Source organism: Mastomys coucha, unplaced genomic scaffold, assembly GCF_008632895.1.
Source record: "Mastomys coucha isolate ucsf_1 unplaced genomic scaffold, UCSF_Mcou_1 pScaffold22, whole genome shotgun sequence".
NCBI lineage: Eukaryota > Metazoa > Chordata > Mammalia > Rodentia > Muridae > Mastomys > Mastomys coucha.
In genome coordinates this window covers 263738384-263758242 of record NW_022196905.1, presented here as the reverse complement: position 1 = coordinate 263758242, position 19859 = coordinate 263738384, and the positions used below count along the sequence as shown (strand labels likewise).

General features: G+C 47.2%; 1 protein-coding gene across 2 annotated transcripts in view; it reads right to left on the bottom strand.

The window, feature by feature from the left end:
• Disc1 (DISC1 scaffold protein) overlaps nucleotides 1-19859 on the bottom strand; it is a 220952-nt gene that overhangs the window by 88684 nt on the left and 112409 nt on the right. For both annotated transcript variants that reach the window (XM_031341819.1, XM_031341820.1), the window contains exon 9: nucleotides 17083-17271. In XM_031341819.1, the coding sequence (XP_031197679.1) occupies nucleotides 17083-17271 (189 nt within the window). The remainder of the gene's footprint in view (nucleotides 1-17082; nucleotides 17272-19859) is intronic.

Genomic DNA, 19859 nt, shown 5'->3' with positions numbered 1-19859 from the left:
CCTCTCTCTCTCCCTCCCTCTCTCCCACATACACATCTTTGCTCCATGGATGAAAAACACTCAGACAGCTTTATTACTTTAGAATTTGCCTGTTAGCACAATTGCTGAGCACAGAATTGCCTGCCCTAAACTTATCAGCTAGCCTCCACCAACCTCCTTGACTATCAGCTGGTGGTGGAGGCTACTGGTTCTAGCTTCCCCAAGATCTTACATGATTGTTTTATGCTTCTCCCTCCAAAGCCTGGCTGGAAAAAAACCCTTCTCCTTCCCTGCATCTCTTTTCCTCCTGGGACCAGGAAGTCCCACCTGTCCCTTCCGCCCAGCAAGTGGCTCTGGCCCTGCTTTACTGACCAAGTCAAGAACCAATTAGGACTCTTGCCTCTCTTACTCTCTTGCTCCTTGCTGTCCCTCTCCCCCTATTCCCTTCCCCCCTCTCTCCATGTGGTCATGGCCTACCTCTACTTCTCTACTCTTTCCTTTTCTCTGTCTTTCTCTGCCTCTACTACTCTCTTAACTCTCCTTCCCATGCCTTAAATAAAATTTTAGTATCAGCACCTCCCCCTACAAGTGTGTGTGTGTGTGTGTGTGTGTGTTTTGACACAGGGTCTCACTATGTCGCTCAAGCTAGCCTGGAACTCAAAATCCTCTTACGTCTCCCATAGAGACTCAGGCCTGTGGTACCACCACACTTGAATGTCACTCAGCATTCTAATACGGCCATGCAGCCGTGGAGGCAACTTCTGCCTGAGAACCTAATTGAAGACTGCCCGAGAGCTTAAAGATTGGTGACAAAGACAATGACAGCCAATCGGGAACTGCCACTTGGAAGACACGCTTGCTTGGGAACAATGGGACGCGAGTGAAAGATAGAAAGGGCGCTCCCTGCGAATAAACGAGCTTTCTGTGTTCTCAACCTGCTCCCCATGTCTGAGCCATTGATTCTGAGCCTTCTCACCCACTGCCCCCAAGGGAGTCACCGGGCAGGACAACAGGACTCACGTGGATTATACTGCATCTCGGGGCAGCAGACTGACTGACTGCTTAGTCCTCTTAACCCTTCTGAAGATGAGGACCAAGACTCATTACAAAGAATGGATGGAATGGCAAAGACCCCGGTGCTGGAAAGACATGGTAATCTGCCTCCTGACGGCTTTATGATTCGATCTACCCGAAGGGTCTGCAAGAGACCCTACCATCTTATTAAAAATCAGGGTTCAAATTTATCTGAGTTTGACATGAAACTGTACTTTCATTAAAAAAGTTTTATAAACTGTGTCAATCATAATGGAACTCTTATTAGTCTGCTGGGTTTTGGCAATGAGCCTGCAGACCCCGAGGGGACTTCAATATGAACTTTGTACATGCTGTGATGATGGGACACTCTTTCATCGCTAATGATGTATTTGTCTTTTACTACCCAGTAATCAAGTGGCTGTTTGTCTTATATACCCCTCACTAAGTAGGCTGACAACCTCTATCATGCAATACCCACCTGCCCACTGCATGGGAAACCTGCAATACTAGCGATCAATCATCAGCACATGCGCCAGCAGGTTTCACTCTTAGGCCTCAGTTTCCCCACAACGGACCACTAATGACTACCTCCCATGTGGGACACGAGCTAAATGATATTTATATATAGTACTCTGAGTGTTCCTGTTGGGGAAGGGCTTTAGTGAGTGACAGGGACATCACCATCCCATGTCCCAAATCACATTAAGACTATTACAGCCATGACTTAGCAAATCTGTAGACTGGGCTGATGTACTTCCAAATGTTCGCCGGGTCCCTGGAGGCTCTGACGAAGCCAGCGAAGCCCTGCTGTGGAGTTATTCTTTGGGCTTGCCTATGACAACATTTGTAGAAACAGAAGAAAGTTAAGTTTGAAGACTTTCTTTAGAAACTATTTCCAGGGCTGGTGAGATGGCTCAGAGGGTAAGAGCATTGACTGCTCTTCCAAAGGTCCTGAGTTCAATTCCCAGCAACCACATGGTGGCTCACACCCACCTGTCAGGAGATCCAACACCCTCTTCTGGTGCTGTCTGAAGACAGCTGTAGTAAATTATGCTGGAGCGAGCAGGGCTGGAGCGAGTGGGGCTGGCAGAGGTCCTGAGTTCAACAGCAGCCACACACACGGCCATCCATACAGCTATAGTATACTCATACACATAAAATAAATAAAATAAATCTTGCCCGACTCTGTGTGCAGATGCCCCTGGCTCCAGAGAGAAGAAGCTGCTTTGGTTTGGAAAAGTAGAACCCAGTTCAAAGCGCAAAGCAGCGAGGGATTGCAGGGAGGGAAACAGCCTCCTTCGGAGCAAAGAAACCCAGAGGAGGGATGAGCGAGGTGGGGACACGTAACAGTGATAAGTATAAATGAGTTCAGTGAGTCCAGATGAGTACGGTGTCCTCCTTGGGCAAAATTATAATGGCACAAAGCAACGAAGAACAGAAACTGAAGTCTTCCTGGAGAACCTTCCCCCTCCTGTCAGCTCAACCTGGGAGAGTGTCTGGAGACATCCCTCCGCTTGCTCGCTCTGGTGCCATGCTGAATGTGTCTTTGGCCGTCAAAGCCTTTAACCCTTTTCAAGTACTAGAAAAATCTCTAGGATGCCAGATTCTGTTGGAAAACTTCTGCTGTGAGACTCAGAAGGATGGAAAGCCCAGCAACAGCATCTCTCAACCCTCCCCCTCACCCACCTTGACTTTCACCCACCCGCTGCACAGGCGTGAAGTCCCTCCCACACTTGTGTGGACACAGAACTCAATCTAACCACCAGCCTCTTGCAGCTAACAGAGTCAGCGGGTCTCGGCCTTTGATCCCACTCCTGCTCACCTCCCACCTTGTCCACGTGACACAAGACAGATGCTGGTGAGTCATGTTTCACGGGGACACCGAATTGATGAGTTATTTAACTTTGTGTTGAAACAACAGAAACCACCCTCGTGGACGGCTGTTCGGGTGTTCTACAGGTTTGTTCAACAACTGCCTTTGGCACAGAAGTCCGACCCCCCCACCCCCAGAATTACTTTCCTCTGTGGTTTGAACAGGCGTCAAGCTGAGGCACCTTAGGAGGATCCAGACTCCAGGGTGAGGTGTGGTAGTTGTTGCAGGGCATCAGAGTGTCATACACCTTCCTGATAGTGCTTAGACAAAGCAGCTATGGGAGCCATGCTGTTGAGACCAGGCTCATGTTCTTTCTCCATGTAGTATGGCTTATCTACTTCTAACAGTGGAGAATCACCCCTACACTTGGCCTGGGAGAGGTCAGATACTCAGTGAGGTCCAATAATTCTCCCTACCCCTCCTTCTAGGAGGACTATCAACAGTCACACATAGCCACAGCCAGTCTCGTGGGGATGAAGGACTGGTGTTTAAGACAGGACTTGGCAACAGTCTCTGGTTCCCATTCACCATGAGGTGAGCAGTTCTGCTCCACCATGTCCTCCGCCCATGACACCATGACACCATGACACCATGACACCATGATACCATGACACCATGACACCATGACACCATGATACCATGATGCCATGACGCACAAGCCCAGAAGCAACGGTGTCTGCTGACGTGGGCTGAACCCTCTGAAACCGGGAACAAAAGGCATCCTCTCCTTCCGAGTTAGTCTGATATTTTGTTGTAGCGATGAGAAGTGGCTCATCCACCACCTACATTATTTAAATTCTCAGCAGCACCCTAACAACTTGCAGGTGCTCATGGGATATCCACTACAGGCCATACCTCCGATGTGAGGAAAGCAAGGCCCAGCAGCAAATGACGTGCCAATGGTACTCAAACTAAACCTGTCCACTATGATACCCAGGTGGTGGTAGCTGTCCACATAAGCTTTGAGTTCCATAAATGACAGAAGTCTTGGAAATCAAATGTAAAATTTTTTAAACAAATTATAAGTGGGAATGTGCCAGGACAGGTGGATTTGATGTCAACCGAGGAGGTTCCAGAGGCTCTGCTTTCATTTTGAAGGCAAATGTGTGCTTGAAATCTGGTCCTCACCCATGGAGACATGTGAGTCTCCAACCTGAGTCTCTGTCTTATTTAATCTTATTATCAACACCATCATATGGAGAGATGCTTAAGCGGTTAGTACACTGCACCCCTGGCTGTATAGCTCTGAGGGCTTTTCCAGAGCACAAGGACTCAGTAGTTTAATCCATCGATGGTTTGGAAATCTGAATAGATGCCTGGCAGATGGAGGGGCTATGCAGGACTGTGGAAGACGAGGCCTGTGGACGAAGTCCATCACTAGGGGGTGTGGCTCTGGCTCATGTTTATTCTCTCTGCTTCCGGGATATGTGACATGGACCCCTATCCTTCCACCATGATGTTCTGCCTCCCCACAGGCCTAGAGACAAAGGAACCAGATTGCAAGATGTCTGATACTTCTGAAACCCTGAACCAAAAAAAAAAACAAAAAAAAACCAAAAAAACAACAACAAAAAAAACCTCTTGTCCTTTGAACTTGTTTCTCTCAGGTATTTGTCAGAGAGATGGGAAGTCTGACACAAAGCCCAAAAACATGAGAGGAAACTTCCACCCTCCACTTCATTTCCCTTCTGAATAGAACCAAGTGATTGCCCACACAGGGACAGCCTATTCCCCAGTCATGCTGCAGCAAGGATTCATGGGCTCCCCAGGTTTCCAACCTTTGGGCCGTGATCCTGAGCAGGGATGTGGGACAACGTGAACTCAGGATACTCCGCTGGGCTGCTGGAGCTGGAAGTGCATCTCAGTAAACACAACACAAGATCAACAACTGTAGATTTAAAATAGTGGTCTTTCCACATGAGTGACATCCATGGAACAGAGGGAAGCAGTGTGGGTAAAAGAGAGTGAGTCACTCTGTTGCTCCTCCCCACGTCTCCCTGCAGGGAGTTCCTGTCCTGCCTTGTCCTGCACATCACAAGGCTATCAGGTTTCAGTGCTCTGGGTCAGGTGAACACAAAATCCAGCCCAGAGCTCAGAGATTTCCATATACATGGAACAGCTCATCTCCTGTCCCACAGTTGGTCACTCAGCTCAATAAATATTTGTGCTAGTTTATATTCCCTAAAGCTTTAGCAAGGATGGAGCCAAGTCACAAACAAAGCTTTGAATACAAAAGCTAGAGAGTAGAACATCATGGGAGTGGGGCAGCCAGACAGCAGAGAATGATGGGAGCAGGCAGCCCAAGAGACAGAGTCCTCACTCACTAATGACAGTTTCAGATTCAGATTCACACAGTACTAGGGTGATTTGGTTGGGACATTTCAGCAGATTAAGAGCTGACGTAGCATCCAGAATCCTTTCTGAATGCACACATGAAAACATTCAGAGAGAACAGAGAGGTCTAGATTTTTCATGTTTCAAATTGAGCCACAAATTGGAGCCTCGTCTTTCTTTGCAGATGAATCCAATGAGGAAGAGAAAAGCAAGAGTTATTCCCTGGGAAACATCCCCATCAAACAATCTCCTGGTGATGAAGATAGAGATTTTTAAGGCGGAGAGTTTATAAGACTAGTGATTTAATGATACAAAGGGGTTAGGGAGATGGGTAAGGACATAAAGGTTCTTGCTGCCAAGACTGATGACCTAAGTTTAATACCCAGAAGGAAGAGGAAGAAAGGGAAGTGTAGGCAGCCACTCGGACAATCGAATCCAAGAGGCGCGGAGGCAGTGATAGACGATTCCACTGCACATGCGCCCCTCCCGAGCGGGGCTCATGCAAATTAGGTGTCGAGCGGGTGTATGCTAACCAATCATGCGCCAAACCCAAGCAGGTGCATGCTACCAAACCCCTCCCAAGCAGGTGTATGCTAATGAGGCGATTGCCAGGGAACCAATCTAGTAGAACCATGAGGGCTTGGGCACGGGTATAAAAAGGGGCTCTCTCCAGGCAGTCAGAGCCATTCCAAACCAAGCAAGAGCAGCGGCAAGAGCAGCGGAGAAGCAGGAGCAGCAGCGACTACGCAGAGACAAGAGCAGCAGCGACAACTACATTCTGCAGAAGCTGGAAGAGCCGCAGCACCTAGAAGCAAGAAGCGCGATTGGCCTGCGGCCTGGGAGGTGGGAAGAGCCGTAACACCTAAAAGAGCCGTTAACACTTAGGAACCTAAAAGAGCTGTTAACACTTGGGTACCTAAAAGAGCTGTTAACACAAAAGAAAATTTCCTGAGTAAACCGTCGAGAGAAGAAGTCTCGGTGTTCTGTCGTCATTGCGGCCGGCCAGCAAAAGGCCTACCACAAGTGGCGTCCCTGGGTGGGCCAGAACGGGGGCTTCGTACAGGGAAGTAAGATCATTTGGAATATTTGTCTACTGAGGCTTTCAGAGTCACATCCTAGCACATTCTGAACCACAGATTTTTACTGTTGCAAACTCCTCCCTGTGAAATGTCCCAGGTTGACCTTGACCTTGGGGGACAAGCTCCCCCCACCAGCCTCTTTCCCAACAAGGGTCTCAGGTTCCTCTATTCTGATTGGCTTCAAAAATATTAGCCTAAGCTTTTGCTTTCAGCCTTTGTGATGGTGGAAGTAGATCTCTGGAGTGTGTCCTTAGGTGTTCCGGTTTCCTACCCCCTTCCTATGCCTTCTCATGATTCCTCGAAGCCATCCTGTGAGCTGCTCTGCTCTCTGCCCCACCCTCCTAACCATGATGTACAGAACTGTCGGATGGTGCAAACACAAGAAGGCATGTTTCCCTGAAGCAGACACAGGAGAGAGGATGTTCTACTAAAGCAAGTATGTAGAAGGACACGTGATGAAGGATTCTTTGCTAATGACACACATGTATTGATCCACCTGACATTGTGCAGTTGAGCTGCATTTGTCAGGACTCCATAGAGAGAAATGCACCAAAAAAACTTCTGGCGGTGTGCTGCAGTTTCTTGCTGCTTCCAAGGACTCAGGCTGATTGGCAGAGTAATGCCAGCTGAGACAGATTCATGTGCTGAGGCAAGACCCATGGAGGACACCAGATGTTTGGAGGGTATAAATAGGAGTTGACATGCGGACAGTGATGGAGGTTGAGCTAAGCTTGCTGTTACAGCTAGCTGTGCAACATTTGTGGGTCTCACATCTTCGCTGATCTTCACTTCACTGAAAGGGGCACAGCCTAGAACTTCTCCTGGCATTCCTGTTGGCTCTGGTCCCTCCTGCTGACTCCAGTCAAAGCTGAGGCTTGGTCTCTGCTAGGTCGGGCCACCACTGCCGATTCCTGTTTGCTATCCCAACTCTACCGAACTGGACTGCTGGTGTGTCCGTGAAGTGTTAGTGAGTGGACTGAGCTGCCACTGCTGATCTGTGAGCTGAACTGCCGGTTTCAGACAACACAGATGGGAGTTGCTTCAAAGAACCTTTTAAAGGCCCACTTCCCCCATATCCTTTCTTTCCCACCACTTCTGGTGGGTGGCGGGCTAAAAGGGAAAAGCATTTAAGAACCATCATTAAAAGTAGACTTTGAAAAAACTTAGTTACATAGAACTCTCCAAAATCATGAACCAAATAAATCCTTTCCTCTTATGTTTACTTTCTCTTTGGTCACAATAACACAAAAGGGTAGGTATGGCCATGATCACCTGTGTGTTCAGTGTCGATGTGGACATACCACTGAGAAGTGATTCACATCCCCAGAGCACTGCAGTGAATCTAAGGTGGATGAAGACTCATGTGCAGGTGGACTCCTGGGGGCCTCAGATGGCCTTGGAAGAAGACAGATCAAAAGCAGAATCCAAGACTCTTGCAATCCAATGCCACAGACAAGTAAGGACATTTACAGCGACAGCCACTGATGTGGAGGAGGGACTGGGGGTGGGGCACTGCTGATGGAGGCTGGGTGGGTGCTGGTCCTGTGGGTTGTGGAGCCCCTCTAGAAGTCAGGGGCTGCAGATCCCAACAGACATGCATTCCTGGCGAACACTGCTACCCTGACTCTGACCTCCATGTGCTGCCAAAGCCAGTTTCCCTGAGAGGGTGTCTGAGACATGAGGTGACAGTGGCGGTCTCAAGAAACCCAACCCTGAGGCAGTGGACTATCGGTAGGTTCTACATCTTTGAAGACTGACACGCAGAGAGCCACGGGCCCAGGTCTCAGGTCATTCCAGAAGGAACGCGTATCAGAAAAGTCTGAGGTTATACCCCACCCCCTCTATGGTCCCTTTAAAATAGAACCACCCCCCCCTTTTTTTAAACCATATTTGAAACAATTTCAATTCAGTATCCTTTTGCAACTTCTCAGAGGCAGGAAAGCTGTCCCCTTTACTCCCTCTCTCACAGAGAACTAGGACTGACTAGGAACCTGCTCTCTCCTGCTTTATGGAGTTACCTGTTTAACCCTGCTGTGTAAGCTACTGATACTCGGGCATCGCCCACCTCTTCTGATAGCTGTTATTTGACTTTATTCGGTTTACTTCCTGGAGATTCTGACAGACTGGGCCTGGATGTTGTTGCCATCTTCCGAAAGCCCTTCAGTATTTCCTTTCTTCTTTCTTTCTTTTTTTTCAGCTGACAACAAGAGGATTTATTGTCCACGAGTTACATTTGGCCACAAGAGAGAACAGAACAAGTCCAGAATGCCAAAGGTCCAGGGCAGAGGGCCAGTGGGACTGTTTTGGTTGTAAGAAAGGCAGTCATTTCCCCAGGCAGGAGCAGAAGTAAGGGATGCTGAAGGCCAGGACACTGGAACAAGTTGTTGGACTAACTGCTGCTGTCAGTAATAAGCCTCAGTAGACCTGGAACGTCACCTCACCAAGATCACCTTCAGTATTTTCTTATTGGACATTCAGTAACAGCAATGGGAAAAATAGGCATTGCAGAGGGGAACTCGGCTATTGAGACTCAGCTTGGCAATCAACATGCATTGCCAAACCACGCTGAGACCTAGGCGTCCCCACCCTGGCTACTGTGCCTGCACATGCACACTTCCACTGGCTTCTTTCATCTCCTGGAAGTTACCTGCTTGGGAGATAAATGTGCCCTCTAGAAGCTCCTCATGTGAGCCCATCACCCCAACACCAGCCCCTCCGCATCTCTTCAGGCTCCATACACAAGCCCCCCCAGCCCAACACCACCCCGACACCAGCCCCTCCACATCTCTTCAGGCTCCATACACAAGCCCCCCCAGCCCAACACCACCACGACATTAGCCCCTCTGCATCTCTACAGGCTCCAAAAGCAAATCTACTTTCCTGAAACTGTCTCCTCCCTGTCCCCACATCAAAGCCCTCCCTGGGGAATTAAAAATAATAACATTTCCTCATGTCAATATAGAAGATAACTATTTTTCTAAGTGACACAGAAAAATAGAGAGGTCAGAAATCTACAGGTGTCTTAACATCAAATTTCTCTATCCAATGTCTAGGGATCTCATTATATCTAACTTTATGGGCCTCAAACAATTTAATCAATAAAAAGACAGAAGAATTTAGTTTAGAAGTTTCTTTGCCCATATACCATCTAAGGCACATTCAGGTTTGGTTATTCGGAACAACTATACTCTGGAGGTTTAAGTCTGTCTCCCCCTTGTATTTGTGCACAGGTGCCCTAATACATTTCATGGTGACAGCCACAAGCTGGTTTACAGCTGTAATGGGGCCTGCAAAGACAAGAGGACCTTTGTAATTGTCATGGCAGAGAGCACAATTGCAACTGACTTTGAAACATACCGTAAACTCATTATGCTAAGACAGAATAGCTTCTACTTTGGGGCTCACAATGAATATTAATGTCAGAGCTCTTGATGAAAAAAATGTGCTCTAAATTTTATATTGTATAAAACCCTTTTACTACCAAAGAGGGTGTTATTTATAGTCTGTGAGCTTCTTCATAGATGCCATTAAGTATTCCATTAAACATAGCAAAACAGAATGAATAGTCACGGAGCATTAATGTAGGATTAATGATCACCCTTCCAGAATCAGGTCAGAGACCAGGAAGACACGAGCTGCAAATGTAGGCAGGGAGCACGGGGATCATGGGTGAGGTGGGTCCTGCACAGACTCCTGGGGCCAGTGAAAGGCACCACTGGGGATGCGGTGCAGTATTGGTAATGGAGAAGTGATCAGGATGGGGCTGGAAGGATGCAAGGAGTGGGTGATGGGAGCTAAGGGTGCGAAATCCTCCAGAAGAGGAGGGAAGAACCATGAGGAGCTGGTAGAGCCATGAAGAAGTGATGGAGCCACAGAGGAGGAAATGGAGGAAGAGAAAAGGAATGGGGAGAGGACATCTTCCTACAGCATGGTCCCGCAGCATCTTCTGCCTGTGTCCACAGAGAATGAGATGGGCTCTTTGACTCCACACTGAATGCCCTTTGTTCTGGGCACAGGTGGGAAGCCGTTGAAAATCTATGTTGCCCATAGAAAAGCCTATGACAGTTTCATAGGCCGTCCTATCCATCAGCCTTCAAAGACATGCAGAATTTCTGTCTACCATTTCCTGGAGCACCCTTCCTTCAGCTCCCAGGGCCATGTGTGCCAGCAGACCAGGAGATCACTTCACAGTTTTTGGAAGGAAAACATCCCCATGGCCATGAAGTGTTGCTTTAGTGGTTCCAGTGAAGAGAACAGGAGATGACACTGGGAAAAGCAAGAGCAGCCTTGTACCAGTCGGAAGATACACACGTCTCTCCTCCCCTGTGCTTCAATGGTAGAGTAAGCATGAGAAAAGCTGTGTCTCAAGCTTAGTGAAGAAGTAAGTTGGTTGATTAAGGTCTAACTTCAGCAGTTTCCTGTGCAACCTACTCACCAAATGCCAGGCCCTTCAGTGGGCTTCTGGACATCATTGGGCTTCCACATCATCCTGCCTGTACTCAGGTGTGGTAGTGAGATTGAGGGATACGCCCTCCTTAAGAATCCAATCAAACAACAAAACCCGATGTCAAGGTGAAACCTTAGGAAGCAAGGTGAAACCTTAGAAGCAAACGACTTTCAGGCCTTTCTCTGTGAGGCCACAGATGAAACCTTGTCTCAGTTTCCCCATGCATGAAACAGTCCTCCCACCAGAGCTGGCAGCCTTAGTGGTCCAGGGATGTAGTAATTACATGTATGCCCAGCTCTAGCAAAATGCCTGCTTCTTGTGGGAGATGGTGAGAGGGGAGACACTACCAAGAAGGGATGATGACATGTCAGAATCATTACTTCTCTAAGAACAATGAAATCCACACTAAGTCTAACTCCTCTGTACACAAGCAAGGGATCCAAGAAATGCAAACTGAGATCACAGTAAAGAGCAATGGAGGGTGAGGTCTGCGAGAGCTCGCTTTTAAACTTCTGAGAAGCGGGACAAGAGACACTACCCCTCACAGAACAGGGTTGTTCCAGCTAAATTCTAAAAACCATCAGAGTGACAACTTCCAAATCACGTAAATATGAAACACAATTCTGAAACTGTTTGGCTGACTGACGTCATTGACCTGGAAACCAGGGACACATTAATCTCATAGGTGGGAAAAAGAAACTTGAGTCAACAGTGACCAAGGACTATGGCAAGATCTGCAGTGCTTGCTACAGTTCCTATACACAGTAACCTTTGCTATAGTTCTTATACACAGTAACCTTTGCTACAGTTCCTATAAATAGTAACCTTTGCTACAGTTCCTATACATAGTAACTTTGCTACAGTTCCTATACACAGTAACCTTTGCTACAGTTCCTATAAATAGTAACCTTTGCTACAATTCTTGCACATAGTAACCCAACCCAAATCCAGCAGTGAGCTGTTCTCTGAGAAACTTGCAACTCTACTAGAACCTTCTCATCAGTGTGAGTGTGTGAATGTGACCACACACCTCTGCAGGTTCCCCAAGCCCAGACCATCTGAAATGTGGTTGCTAAGGGCAATCTGCCAAACTGAAAATCTAGCAGATGCACAAGGGACACCCTACAGCACAGAGCTGAGGTCCTCCTTTTAACGAAGTGGCGGTCACAGAGCTGTGCACTGCAGCTTTGGTGTGCTATACACCCAAACCATCATGCATGCCCATGGGGGTAACTGATGAACATGGAAGCAGAGAATACGAAGCGAGGGTACACAGAACCAGGGAATACAGAGCAAGGGGACATGGAGCCAGAGAACACAAAACTAGGGAGCATGGCAGTAAGAAACAGAGTCATAGGATGTAGAGGCTGGGAGCTGACTCAGTGGTTTGAAAATGAAGACTGACGGCCATACAGACTTTGTTCATCTCAATCACTTTCAGTCTTGCCTCATTTTGACCTGTATCTTTGAGAATCCTTACCTTTCTACCCTTACTTGTTTTTGTATTCCTGGCTCCATAGTCTCTGGTTCTGTGTTCCTGGCTCCCCACTGTCTGGCTCTGTGTTCCCTGGGCTGTTGGTCCACAGATTTCTGCTTAACTAAGTCCCTTCAAGGACTGTGGAGATGGAAATCAGGAGAATTTGACAGTTGTCGTCTGATGGTTTGGAGTTGACCAGATGTCCATATGGACAAGATCTCCATTTAGTTCATATTTCCCAGAAATATGAAATCCTACCCTTTGGCCTTCTCCCTGGAAACTGCTTGCTTCCCACCAGGGAGTCTGGTCCTGAAGGCTCACCAGCTGTAAGCCCAGATCTACTCAAGCAGCCGCTGAACTAGAGAAACCCATTACCATGCTAATGATGTCCTATTTAAATTCTAGCCTGATTACTCTGTGATGAAATCTCTTCCCTCCATGTTGGTTTCTTTTTATCTGAGTATGAAATCAACAGTGTTAATAAAGTACAATACAGATTATCAAGTCATATACAGGAGGTGCAGAAACAGCTGTAAAAATCCTAAGGTTTTTTTTTTTTTTTTTAAACAAAACAAAACAAAAAAACCAAAGTCAGTTACTGATTTTTTTTTTCCACCTCACTTTTCCTTAGTTAAAAAAATGAAAATGCATATTAAATAAAGGCTGCTGATTCAGGGGACATAGAGACCACATTTTCATTTTGCTCCACTCTACTAAGGATTCCTCAGAATTCAAGTGTGTGACTTGAAGTCTCCAAACTAAAGTCTTTCTACCTCTCCCCCTCACTGGAGTGTGTCACCATAACAGAAGCCTAAGGAGTCAAAGGCCGCAGCCATGTCTATTGTCCTTTACCCTTGAGACTGTTGTGTTTCTGCCCCTTTCCCAGCACCCCAGTCTGAACACCTAGCTCAGGGCTGAGGCTCTCAGAGTGCTTGCCTGGTGTACACAAAGCCTGGTATTCAATTCCAGTACAACACAAACTAGGTATTAGGAACTGCAGGACCCTAATACTATCCCTCAAGTGGATGCAGAAAGGTCAGGAGTTCAAGATCACCCTCAACTACACATCTAGTTCAAGACCAGCCTTAACTACAGGAGACCTTGCCTCAAAGATAAAGCAAACCAGTAACTATCCATACGGGACCACTCCATCATCTTCAGGAAAGTCCCTCCCTCTTGTCACTGTTCTCAAGGAGATCCGAGGTCTGCACCCACAGTCCAAATCAAGGAAGGACAGAACAAACACTTTCCATCACTCTCCTGCCCCCAGAAGTGAACACAGGCTTGTGGCCCAAGGCTGGCTGCCATGCTGGGTCCCAGGATACCTCAGTAAGACTTAGAGGCAGCATTCAGTTCTCAGTGAATGCATAAGCTAGCCAGGGACAGAAGGCACGAGGACGCCTCCATGGTGAGACAGGCCGGTCCATCTCTGATGTCTATCAGAGGAGCTTCCTACCCGTAGGAGCTCTCCGTATGAACAATGCTGCTAATTGGCCCTTGGGTGAGAAAAGTTTTCCTCCTTCTACTGAAAGAGAATCCTAGAGCTTTGAGGGCACTCGGCCTCCCAGGGTAAGGACAGCTCCTGTCACCCTTGCAACTGACTGCCATCAGGTATCAAGGTCAAGTTCAGAACAACAATGACAATAGGAAGTCACGTCTTTTGCCTCTTGGCTGGATTGGCATCATCTAATAAAGGAACTCAGAAGAACAAGAGAGCTCACGTCCCTGAGCTTAAGAGCTGCTCATCTATCCTAACACAGCTTTCCCCAACCACTGTTAAACATCATATATTTTTTAATGTTTTATATTGGGGTACAGATATAGTTTAGTAGTAAGCACAAGGACCTGAGTTCAATCCCCAGACCCCACATAAGAAGTTGGGTGAGATGAGACACACTTGTAATCCCAGACCTTTGGAGGCAGAGACAGGAGGATTTCATGGGGCTTTCTGGTCAGCCAGTCTAATCAAATTGGTAGATTCCAGGTTAGGGAAGATCTTAAAACAAAGTTGACACTGCCTGAGAAATGGCAACCAAGGTTGGCCTCTGACCCCCATTTATATGTGCATGCATACCTAAACACACACACACACACACACACACACACACACACACACAGACAAGCAATGCTATGTATTGCTCATTTCTTAGTTTTACCTTAAGGCATTTTATCTATAGGCTGCCTAGATGGCTCAGCAATCCAATACATGTACTGCTCTTACAAAAGACCTGAGTTCAGTTTTCAGGACCCACATTTGGTGGGTCACAAGTGCCTGGAACTTCAGTTCCAGGGGATCCAATGCCCTCTTGTGGCTTCTGGGGGCACTGCATTCAGTATGTGTACAACCCTCTTCCCCAAATCATTCACACAATTGTTGGTCTTGTTGTTGTTGTTGTTGTTTTAATTTTAAGACCTAAGAAACAGGTATTTGGCTCAAGACTGCAAAGGTCGTGGTACATCGCCCCCATACAGACCCAGATCCACCTTTCCTGCTCACTTGAGCTACATTTGACCTTGGACACAGAGTGCCTTCTGACTTGCTGAGCCCAGACTATGACCCGGTTTTATTGCATTCCAATAGGTGAAAGCTTCAATTCACACAGGAATTTGTTTTAATTCATGAATGCGCATACATTTCTATATGCGTGTACACATGAGTGCAGTACCAGTTGGGGTCAGAAGAGGGCGTCACTCCATGAGACCTGAGGAGCAAGCTTGAGTCCTCTGCGAGAATACTTGCTCTTCACCATTAAACTATCCCCCCCCCCGGGCCCCTGAAATACATTTTCTTATTTAGTTGTTACATATGTAAGTTCTCACCAACACTTGGATGGTTCCTTTGAGTGATCCAAAGCCACACCTCCTCAGCTTTAAGCACATGCAAGCAAACCCACAGGGAGAGGGTAGCTGACCCAGCATAATGCTATCACGAACGAAGCACAAAGTCCCCACCACGAGCCATCTGCAGCTCAGTTGTCTCCTGTAACAATCTCCCGTGCCGCTTGTTTATGTTTTATTCATCATCTTGAAAGTATTTAGTGAAGTAACAATGATGAGATTCACAAATACTGCACAGCGCTTTTTAAAGAAAAAAAGATATTAATGGCTTTAAGAAGCTCACGCGCCATTCAAATGAAAATATCATTGGGTTAGATTTGCTCAAATCTGTTTACATCTCCTTTATTCTTCCATATAATCCACTCCCCCATTTTGTGTGAAAACGGAGTGGGAACACTATGAAACATTTCAGTTTTTCTTATTCATAGACTTAAAAAAAAAAAATCGACCACAAAAGTCTGCTAGAGCTCTACCCTGTTCCGGTCTGTCATGACGAAATGAGCCAGCCTTCAGAGCCTGGGACCCTGCAGCTCCCTCAGCACTGTGCTTACAGACAGTCCACACACAGGCTAGGGCTGCATATGGCAAAATAAAAAAACAAATAAATAAAAAGTTTGGCCTTTAAGAGGGAGAGGGATGGGTGAGGTGGCTCAGTGGGCAGAGACCTGTGCAAGCTCGGTGAGCCGAGTAAAAGTAGACTGAGAACTGACTCCTGAAGGTTGCCCTCTGACCTCTGCATGACCAATGCAAAAATAACACGCGAAAAAGAGACTCTGACCCTTACCTTTCCCTGCCCCCCTTTGCTCTCTCTGATCGCTCTCTCCTTCTCTTCCCTTTCCCCTCCCCACCCCCCCTTCCTTCTCTGTCCCCTCTTTCTCTGCCTCTATTCTCTGCTCAACTCCCCCTTCCCATACCCCTAAATAATCTCTCTTCTATACTAAAAGAAGGAGGAGAGGCCTGGGAGAGAGCTCCATGGTTAAGAACACTGGCAGCTCTTACAGAGAATTCTGTTTCTAACACCCACATGATAACTGTAACACAGCTCCAGGGCATCTGGTACCCTCTTCTGGCCTCTGAAGGTACTACACTAACATGCACAACCCCGCCCCCCACACCCATAATATAAAATAAAAATTAAATATTTTGAAAAGAAAGTTAAAAGAAGCCAGGTGGTGGTGGTGCACGCCTTTAATCCCAGCACTTGGGAGGCAGAGACAGGCGGATTTCTGAGTTCGAGGCCAGCCTGGTCTACAGAATGAGTTCCAGGACAGCCAGGGCTACACAGAGAAACCCTGTCTCAAAAAACCAAAAAAAAAAAAAAAGTTAAAATAATGCTTGGCTCTGAGCTGTTGAGCCAGCTGAGGCTTCATTGGCAAAAGACACCATGACGACTGACTATCTGATTCAAACAGGGAGGGAACAACAGCTCACTCCGTTCAGGAGGACTTTAAAACCTGGTCTGCTCATCCCACAGTGGCAGGCCTAGCCCTGACAGCTGGAGGTACTGTCCCTTGTCTGGACTTTGAACACTGATCTTCCCTGACGTGGGTGTGTGGAATATGCAGGTGGCCTCTGTTAAGTGGAACACAGGGCATATAGCATGTTGGCCCTTCTATAGGCTAGCACCAATGTCAGCTGTGTCCTTCTCCTGGGGACAGAATCAACCCTCAGAGGACACACTGACAGAAGAGTCACCCCCTGGCCCCTTCTCAGTCCCCCAGTGTCAGCCTATAACCTGCATCCTGGAAAACTGAACCAAGGGAGAATGTCTAGCTCAGGATGTGCCCCCGAGGGAGCAAGCTACACAGCCCACGGTGTCTGTCAGCAAATGCAGAGCAGAAAAGGTCAGAGAAAGACAAAGTAAAAGCTAATAGGTGATCCTACCCCGTTATCCAAGGCTCATGCCAACAATGTCCCCCGTGAACTGTCTTGAGTGCTCTGTGACACTGTCACAGCAAGCCATAGGATCCAATAATGTCGGCGCTACATTGCCCCGAGGCTTTCGCTGGGGGCTACTCACTGTGGGCGGCGTCCTGGAGTGCCAGGTCCTGCCTGCATTGGAGGTAATCCTCTTTCACACTGCCCAGTCTTCTGACGTTCCTGGAGCCGAGCGCCAACAGCCTGCCCAGGAGCGTCTCTAGCCCTTCCCGCTCTGACGACAAAACCCAAATCTCCTCTGTGAGCTCCTTGGCCGTAGAGAAGCAGCTTCCTGCAGCACAGTAGGGGGAGAGAGGAGGGAAGGCTTTGCGTGTATGCTTTTTAATAATATTTGTATTCTTTGAAAGTTCTAAACATTTATATAATGCATATTGATAGCATGCATTTACCACTATGTCTGTGGACCTCCCTCTAGTACCTACACTGTATCTTCCTCCCAACTTCATGTCTCTTTATTATTAATAACCTATAATATTAATTAATATCCCATTAATAATCCACAATGTTAATATTATGGATTAGTGCCGTCCATATGCACATGGGTGTGGAGGTCATCCATCAGGCCATGAGCAACCTGCCGGCAGCCACCTCCCCAAAGGAGAATGATTCTCCCTCCCTCAGCAGCCCTCATCTATCAGAACCTCCTCCAGTGGGGTGGTTGAGTCTCCTTGGTACCACCTCACACATGCTGGTATTTACTGTAAATGAATTGTGAGATCCTCGAGTGTGAACAAGGGAGACAACGGTATCCTGCTGCAACACCAAGAGGTTGGGTACACCTAGAAGGGATGCCTCTGAAAATAACACAGAGATGTCCAGTAGGACCGGAGAAAGTCCCAGGCATCACTGTACCCAATACCCAAATGTCCAGGGACAGACACAGCAAGCACGGTGGAAAGGCACTGGCCTGGCAATTAGACTGCAGATACATTAACCACCCCCCCTTATCAAAATGTGAAACATAATTGATGGCTAATCTATTTTTTATAAAAGATTTATTTATTTATTTTATGTATATGAGTACACTGTAGCTGTACAGTTGGTTGTGAGCCATCATGTGGTTTCTGGGAATTGAACTCAGGACCTCTGCTCGCTCCGGCCCAAAGATTTATTATTATATGTAAGTACACATAGCTGTCTTCAGACACACCAGAAGAGGGTGTCAGATCTCATTACAGATGGTTGTGAGCCACCATGTGGTTGCTGGGATTTGAACTCAGGACCTTTGGAAGAGCAGTCAGTGCTTCAGTGCTCTTAACCGCTGAGCCATCTCTCCAGCCCTTGATGGCTAATCTTAACACAGCTGGGAAGGGGAAACCCTCAATTGAGACATTTACTCCATCAGATCAGCCCATAGGTATGCCTGCGGGAATGTTCTTGATTTTTAATTGATGTTGGACAGCCCAGCTCACTCCTGGTGGTGCCATCCTTGGACAGATCTATCATACTGGACCAATAACAAAACAGGACCCTGAAAGCAAGCCAGTAACCAGCACTCCTCTGTGGTCTCTGCTTCAATTCCTGCCTCCAGGTTCCTCCTGGAGCTCCTGCCCTGGCTCCCTTCAGAAAAGGTCTGTGACCTTTCCTCCCCAAGTTGCTTTTGGTCAGTGTTCTTATCATGGCTGCAGAGATCCTAATTAAAACAACAAGAGAATAAAGGAGCAAGTTTGGCATAAATGTGTTGTGGAGTACAATCATAATAACACCTGAATTGCAGGTGGCTGCGGGAACCACAGGTGGCTGGAGGCATAAGAAAGAAAAGTCATAAAGCCCCGAATAAAATATACCAAGAGCAAGGAGCATCGAGGTCAGGTATGAGAATCGGCCGTATGTCTAAACAGCAGTGGCAGGCCACGGTGAGACAATTTCTCTGAAATATAGTTTACAACATATTTTAGGACTAAAAAGTATGTAGGGGTGAGTTTAAAGGACCTAGGCAGAACTGGAAACTGCTTCTGAAAACCCACTGAGAGGAAATAAGACTTAAATAATTGTGGAGATAAACTATAAATGTCCATTGGAAAACTCAGCACTCCTAGGGTTTCAACTTGCCACAGATTGATGCATAGATTTAATACAATTCCTATCAAAATTTTATGAGGCCTTTTGGTAGAAGTGAATGGGCACATCCTAAAATGTGAAAGAAAATGCAAAAACCTAGACAAGCCAGAGCCATCAAACGGTCTGCATTTAAGACCCCCAGCTATTGCTTCCATAAATCAAGACGGAGTGCATCTGAAAGCAGATAGGCACACTGGCCGATGGAGGGCAACCACGGCAACCACGGCAACCACGGCAACCACGGCAACCAGAGTCTAAAAAGTGGGCGTCCTCCAAAAGCCAACTGAGTGCAAAGCAACTGCAAGGGAAAGGAAGTTGTCTCAACTGACGCTGCCAAAGCAGCTGGTTATCTATGAAGGGGTGATGGGAAGCCTAACGTAAACCTCGGACCACACACAAATCACCTTAGAGGGTGAAACAAAGTTAAAACTATGAAGCCACAAGCAGAAAATAGGAAAGCTTAACGGACTGGCTCTGGAACAGGCTGAGCTCTGAGGACAGAGCAGGACAATCAAAGAAAACCCCTGGTAAATGGGCTTCATCTGGTGATAAGCTCCTTTCAGCTTATCAAAAGATGATAGGCAGGGAAGCCGGACACAGTGCACCTGCCATCCCAGTGCTTGGAAAGTGGAGGCAGGAAGATCAGGAGTTCAAGGCCAGCTTGGTCTGCACCGCAAGTTTTTAGCCAACCTAGGCTACATAAGATTGTCAAAAGTAGGGCTGGAGAGACGGCTCAGTGGTTAAGAGCACTGACTGCTCTTTTGAAGGTCCTGAGTTCAAATCCCAGCAACCACATGG